General features: G+C 36.0%; 2 protein-coding genes across 2 annotated transcripts in view; both read left to right on the top strand.

Moving 5' to 3' along the window:
- LOC109387144 (RCC1 and BTB domain-containing protein 2-like) overlaps positions 1-3477 on the top strand; it is a 30384-nt gene that overhangs the window by 18020 nt on the left and 8887 nt on the right. The gene's annotated exons all lie outside the window — the stretch shown is intronic.
- LOC109387145 (RCC1 and BTB domain-containing protein 2-like) overlaps positions 1733-3477 on the top strand; it is a 35780-nt gene continuing 34035 nt past the window's right edge. The window contains 1 exon segment of the mRNA XM_019650866.1: positions 1733-1836. Coding sequence (XP_019506411.1) covers positions 1733-1836 — 104 coding nt within the window.

Below are 3477 nucleotides of genomic sequence, written 5' to 3' on the forward strand. Positions count from 1 at the left end.
ATATTTCTTGACCTGAGTGTGTGTGCTTTATAACTATAAAACTGTGCATATACCGGGCGTGCCAAAAAATGTGACAATTTGGTCAGCATTGCTCAAGCTGTAATTCGTCATAATCAGAAGTGTCTGGACGCTGATGGTAACCACTTTGAGCATCTCTTGTAATTGCAGAAGTCAAACATGACTTGTATTCATCTTTTGTTATTGGTATATATTGAGTATTACAATTTTAATACCCTTTTCCTTTCTTAAAATGTGTGTACATTTTTTGGCACCCTCTGTATATTTTATGAACTTTTATGAATGTGTATTATATTGCACATAAGTGATATATGAACAAAGATTTTAAAAAATAACTTGGTGATCATTTTATAGATAGGAAATTAAGGCCCAGAAAAGTTAAATCACCTTATAATCTTTTGACTTTTAATCTAATGCTTTTTTCTATTACTCTTAGCAGGCTTTTTTTTCTGCTATTTATTAAAAACCTGTTTTCCAGCTATTGTAATTGCATTTATTTAAATTTCATTTTGTTACTTTGAAGCAGAATGTAGTTTATACTTTCCAAAAGTATTTTTTTATAGAATGAATTTGGTGGAATAGAGAAGTTAACTTTTGCGTCTTAATTTTTAGTTTTCATTTGTAGAAGTGTATATTTTCATATAATGGAAGTAGATATTTTGAAGGCTGGTTATGTTTCTTTTTATTTTCAGAAGGAGAAGTCTTTACTTGGGGTCATAATGCTTATAGCCAGCTGGGCAATGGGACAACTAATCATGGTTTAGTGCCCTGTCATATCTCTACTAATTTGTCAAACAAACAAGTGATTGAAGTTGCCTGTGGGTCTTACCATTCTTTGGTGCTAACATCTGATGGAGAGGTGAGCACAGTCAGCACAAATCTCATTAATTTTTGTCAGTAAGATTATATAGATTCCTATAGCAGTCCTAGAAATATGATCATTTAATTAAAGTAACTACCTTCCTCAAATTCAATCTTATTCTTGTTAGCTCTTTGTAGTCCTGGTGTTCATATTATGAAGTTTACCTTTATGTAGTAAAGATTTCTATTACTGCAAAATTTAAAAGGATATATTGTTCCCTCTCTATTGCTATACCCAAGAAGGTTATTTGTAAAAAGAAAAACTCTCCCAATGCTGGAAAATATGGCTGAGACAAAGTAGATATTCTTCTTAGTATTGTGTGATACTTGATAAGAATTATTGCCTTTTGTGTAGATAACACTAATAACCTAACTTTATAAATGAATACATTTTATAAGATTGAATTTTATAAAAACTTTTCTGCTTGAGTTGTGAAAAATTATGGATATTAATCACTTTGAGAGCAAAGATGAGGTGCCTTATGCGCATGCTAGGCTCCAGCTGAGATGCTGTGAAGTAGTGTGTTTCGTTAACTGATCCCTTCTTTCAAATAGGTGTTTGCCTGGGGTTATAATAACTCTGGGCAGGTGGGATCTGGATCCACAGCTAACCAGCCGATCCCTCGAAGAGTCACTGGCTGCTTACAGAATAAAGTAGTTGTGAACATAGCATGTGGGCAGATGTGCTCGGTGGCGGTGGTGGACACGGGGGAGGTAAGGTTATTTCATACAGTGTTTAAAAAACCTGTTTGCCTCGTTAGTGTCATATCAACATGGCATGTTTCTCAGGACACAGAGCTTGATTCCTTCTTGTCTTCTGTGAACACTGAGTCTCTCATTTCCTTTCAGGTCTATGTTTGGGGCTACAATGGAAACGGGCAGCTCGGACTTGGCAGTAGTGGCAACCAGTCGACCCCCTGTAGAATAGCAGCTTTGCAAGGCATTCGTATCCAGCGGGTATGTCCACTGTTGGTTTATGTGTGCCTTTGTTTTTAAAGTCTTCACTGGTAAAGATACCAATGTATTAAAAACAGTTTTTTTTAGCAGGATGAAAAGTTTAGCTGCTTGCATGTCTTCACTGAAGTAAAGGCTTAAGCTCGATTTCCCTGAGTTACATTATAGCTGTTCATCAGAAAATGTATATTTCTAGGGCACTCTCACACACAGCTGTGTACTGTGTGTCTAGAGGACTCATGTTGATCTTACTGTAGCTTTGGCCACGCATGGGGCCTCAGCTCGTTCTGGAGGAAGACTGGTAACTTAATGCTTGCCTGTCTTGGCAGGCTGCCTCTTGCCTTTTTTTTCACTTTTGCTTCTTAACCTACCTTGTGAAAACATGTTTCCTTCTATTTGTAGGCCTGAATGGATTTGGTTTTTGTCTTTCAGGTTGCCTGTGGTTACGCACACACATTAGTATTAACAGATGAAGGCCAAGTGTACGTGTGGGGTGCAAATTCTTATGGCCAGTTGGGCATTGGCAGTAAAAGTAACCTGTCCTATCCTACTCCTGTCGTCGTGGAAAAGGACAGGTAATATGTGCATTTTCGAAATAACTTCAATGTTCTTTAGTGATTAAACAAAACTTATACATGATGTACAATTGTGGGAAATTTACTGCTAGTTCTAGAATATTCTTTAACAAGAGCATTCATTCCTTTTTAAAATTGACTTTTGAATTGTTAGGGAGTTTGACTGTATGTTAAGTATGCCATTTTCCCTGAGCCATATTTCATCTATACCTCCCATAGCTACTCTATATAAACAGTGACTAAACCTCTAACAGCTATTCTACATTATTCTTCTCCTTCACAAATCACCTTTCCCCCTCCTCGTGTTCTCTGTTTTACATTCTTAAGAGGAAGTTGATAACATTGGAGGTCTATGTTCTGTGGTTTAGGGAAATGAAAACACCTCAAATGTTGTATAAAGCCATTCAGTCAGCTACTTACAGAATTTGCCTATTGAAAAGGGTAGGGTCTCTTTCATTACTTCAACTCCCAAGCTGCCACTATGAGGAAGAGTAAAATGGTTAGAAGATTGACATAGTTTTGTGCACTCGTTTGCAAAGTTGTGTTAAGTAAATAGCATATCCAGATTTTTCCCCCAATTTATCCTATTGGTTTTGAAGACCTTTTAAATTTCTCGTATCAGCTGCCTTTCCACTCTTCATTTCTTGACACAGTAGTATGGAACAAAACATTTCATTCAGTATTGTAATCATCGTAGAAATTAATACTGCTATTTTTTACTTTACCTATTTTTGTTATATCTGATTTAAAAATCAATATGTAGATAAATTATCTTGCATTTGTATGCAAATCACTTATATTTTTCTGTTAGAATGAAAATGAAGAACCAAATTTTCATTTTCAACCCCCTTGATTTTCATTTGAGTGTTGTAAACCTGGCTAATTTTATTTAACCTATGTTAAATAGGTTTTAAAAACTGTTTTTATTAATTTTTTTTCCCCTCAAAACAGCATAAGACCTGGAATCCTTAAGAGTTGGGGAGGAGGAGAGCTATTGGAGGCCTGGAACTAGTGGGCTTGCACTAAGTGCCTACAGCCCTGTCACTTGCAATTTTTTTTTACTTCCAGG

Source organism: Hipposideros armiger, unplaced genomic scaffold (genome assembly GCF_001890085.2).
Source record: "Hipposideros armiger isolate ML-2016 unplaced genomic scaffold, ASM189008v1 scaffold_148, whole genome shotgun sequence".
Lineage (NCBI taxonomy): Eukaryota > Metazoa > Chordata > Mammalia > Chiroptera > Hipposideridae > Hipposideros > Hipposideros armiger.